Source organism: Lagopus leucura, unplaced genomic scaffold (genome assembly GCF_019238085.1).
Source record: "Lagopus leucura isolate 7727_CA_CO unplaced genomic scaffold, USGS_WTPT01 31891-0_obj-0_obj, whole genome shotgun sequence".
Taxonomy (NCBI): Eukaryota; Metazoa; Chordata; class Aves; order Galliformes; family Phasianidae; genus Lagopus; species Lagopus leucura.
In genome coordinates, this window is record NW_024967407.1 from 1 (window position 1) to 3387 (window position 3387).

Genomic DNA, 3387 nt, shown 5'->3' on the forward strand with positions numbered 1-3387 from the left:
GGTCAATCTGTGACCGCGGGTAGAGCTCGGTGAGCACGGCGGCCTCGAAGGTCTGTTTGAGGTGCAGCGCCATCTCGGCCGACTTCCGGTCCCCGTGCGGCCGCCGCTTCCGCTCTGCGGTGCTGAAGGTGGCCATGCTGTACTGGCAGTTCAGCACCGCCCGCTCGGACAGCGCCTTGCTGCGAGGACCGCGGGTCTGCGGGAGGGCAGCGGAAGTGAGGGAACCGGAACCGCAACCGGGGCTCGGGACCGGGACCAGAACCAGAACCAGAACGCCTTGGGACCAGGCCTCAGGATGAGAACCAGGCCTCAGGACCAGAACCACGGCTCAGAACCGGGCCTCAGCATCAGGGCTCGGGTCCAGGACCAAGACCAGAACCAGACCTTAGGACCCGGCCTGGAACCAGGCCTCAGGAGCAGGGCTCAGGTCCAGGACCAGGCCTCAGGACCGGGACCAGAACCGCACCTTGGGACCAGGACCAGGGGCAGGTCTCAAGACCAGAACTAGGCCTCAGAACCAGGCCTCGGGATCAGGGCCAGAACCAGGATGAGAACAGGGCCTCAGAACCAGAACCGGGCCTTGGGACCGGGACCAGAAGCAGAGCTCAGGATCAGAGCTGTAGACCAGGCCCAAGCCCAGAACCAGGCATCAGGACCAGGCCCAGAACCAGGCATCAGGACCGGGACCAGAACCAGGACCAGGCGTCAGGACCAGAACAACCAGAACCAGGCCTCAGGATTAGGCCTTGAGACCAGGCCTCAGGACCAGAACCAGACCGGGACCAGAATCAGAACCAGAGCTTTAGACTGGGACCAGAACCAGGCCCAAAATCAGACCTTGAGACCAGGACCACGATCAGAACCAGGCCTCAGGACACAGACCGGGATCAGAACCAGGCACCAGGATCAGGCCTCAGGACCAGATCTTGGCACCGGGACCAGAACCGGGCCTAAGGCTCAGAACCAGACCTCAGGACCAGAACCGGGCCGCAGAACCTGGCCCCAGAACCTGGCCCAGGACTCCATCTTGGGTCAGAGATCAGCACCAAGAACCACGCCTTCAGACCAGAACCAGGCCCAGGCCTCAGAACCAGGCCCAGAACCACACTTTGGGACCGGGACCAGGCACTGAGCCATATCCCAGAGCCAGAACCGGGCCCAGCACCGGAACCAGAGGATCTGCAGGGAGGGCAGGGTGGGGTAAAAGCAGGGTCTCAGAACCAGGCCAAGACCCAGAACTGGGCTCAGAACCGGGCTCAGAACCGGGCCTCAGGACCAGGGCCTGAATTGGGCCTTAAAACAGGACCAGGCTCAGAACTGGGTCCAGAACCAGGTCTCAGGACCAGGCACTGAGCCATGAACGCCCCAGCCCCAGAACCGGGCTCTGTACCGGAACCAGAGGATCCAAGCAGAGGGGGGACTTGAGGCAATGCCCGGGCCTTAGAACCAGGCCCAGAACCGGAACCAGAGAATCTGAGTTTGGGGGGTGGAGAGGAACTGGAATTTAAGCCATGACCAGAAGCAGAAGAAGAGCTCGGGAGCAGACACTGAGCTGTGCCCCACACCGGAACCACAGCATCTGGGGGGAGGGGATTGGGGCAACGTCTGGGAGCCAGAACCAGGGCCAGAATGGGGCCTGTAACCAGGACCCGGCCCAGAACAGGGCCACAGCATCAGGCCTCAGGACCAGGCACTGAACGGGGCCTAGGCTCAGGACCGGGCCACAGCACTGAGCACAGAACCGGGCCTCAGGACCGGGCCCAGAACCGGACCTTAAACCAGAACCGGACACCGAACCGCGCCCCGGCCCCAGACCCAGCACCGGAACCAGAGGATCCGGGAAAGAAGAGGGGAGCGGAGCGGAGAAGCGCCGGCGCGACGTCCGGGCCTCAGAACCGGGCCCAGCATCGTCGGGCCCAGAACCGCCCTCAGAACCGGGCCCGGAAGCTCCGTCCCTCCCCGCCCCCCGGCTCACCTCGTGCGGTCCGTACACCACGGCCAGCGCCTTGGTGTTGCCCTGTTCGATGTAGGCCGAGCCGTCCGCCTGCGCGAACACCCCCATCCGGGCCCGCACCTTCCGCAGCTCCGTAGCGCGGCGCCCGTCGGCGCGGTACCCCTCGTCCGACAGCAGCTCCAGCGCCGCCATCGCGCTCCCGGCGTGCCCCGCGCGGCGTACGACTTCCGACCTGTGGAGACTACGACTTCCGGCGTTCCCTGTGGGGACGACGACTGCTGGTGTCCCCCGCGCTGACTACGACTTCCGGCGTGCCCCGCGCGGATCCCGGCGCCGCCATCGCAATCCCGTCGTGCCCCGCGCGGATCTCGGCGCCTCACTACGATTCCCGGCTCGCCCCGCGCCGATCCCAGCGCCGCCATCGTGATCCCAGCGTGCCCCGCGCTCGGCCCCGCCCCCACGGCCACCGCCCCCCGCTGAGGCCCCGCCCACGGACGACTTTGGGGTCGGAGCGGGACGGGCGTGGAGGACGGAACCGGGCCGGGCCGAACCGCGCAGGCCGAACCGACTCGAACCGGGCCGGACTGAGCTGGGCTGCGCTGGACTGGACCAAACTCCATTGGGCTGAACCAGGCCGAGGTGGGCCGAGCCCACCGGGCCGAACCGAACCGGGCCGAACTGAACCGTGCTGAATCAAAGCAGGCTGAACCCGGCGCAGCCAAACAGAACCGAACCGAACTGAACCGGGTCGCACTGAACCAGGACAAATCGAACCGGGCCGAACCGAACCAGGACAGACCCCACCGGGCTGCACCGCTCCAAATTGGACCGAACCGCTCCAGTCCAGGCTGAACAGAACTGACCCAGGCAGAGCCAACCCAGTGCAGCAGAACCGACCCGCTCCAACCCAGCCTGAACTGAACCGAACCGAACCGACCCACACTGAACTGAATTGAACCAGGCCAACCCAGACCGAACAGAACCAACCCAGGCGGAACCAACCAAGGCCAAATCGAACCAACCCAGTCAGAACCGACCCACTCCAACCCAGGCAGAACCGAACCGACCCAAGGCAGAACCAACTTAGACTGAACCAACCCAGGCAGAACCGGACCAACCCAAGGCAGAGCCAACCCAGCCTGAACTGACCCAACCTGCTCCAACCCAGTCGGAACCGACCCACTCCAACCCAGCCTGAACCAACCAACCCAGTCGGAACCAACCCACTCCAACCCAGGCAGAACCAACCCAACCCATTCAGAACTGAACCGTACCCACGCCAGAACCAACTTAGACGGAACCAACCCAACCCAGGCAGAACCGAACTGACCCAAGGCAAAACCAAAACCCAGCCTGAACCAACCCAACCCATTCAGAACCGAACCAACCCAAGGCAGAACCCAAACCCAGCCTGAACCAACCCAACCCAGGCA

General features: G+C 64.7%; 1 protein-coding gene across 1 annotated transcript; it reads right to left on the reverse strand.

Moving 5' to 3' along the window:
* Positions 1-4: 4 nt before the first annotated feature.
* LOC122193095 (exosome complex component RRP41-like) lies at positions 5-2284 on the reverse strand (the record flags this gene model as incomplete). The annotated part of the gene is made up of 2 exons (XM_042893809.1): positions 1976-2284; positions 5-196 (listed from the first exon to the last, which is right to left on the reverse strand). Coding segments are annotated over exons 1-2 (363 nt in total), but the record flags the coding sequence as incomplete, so codon positions are not given.
* Between the last annotated feature and the right edge of the window lie 1103 nt (positions 2285-3387).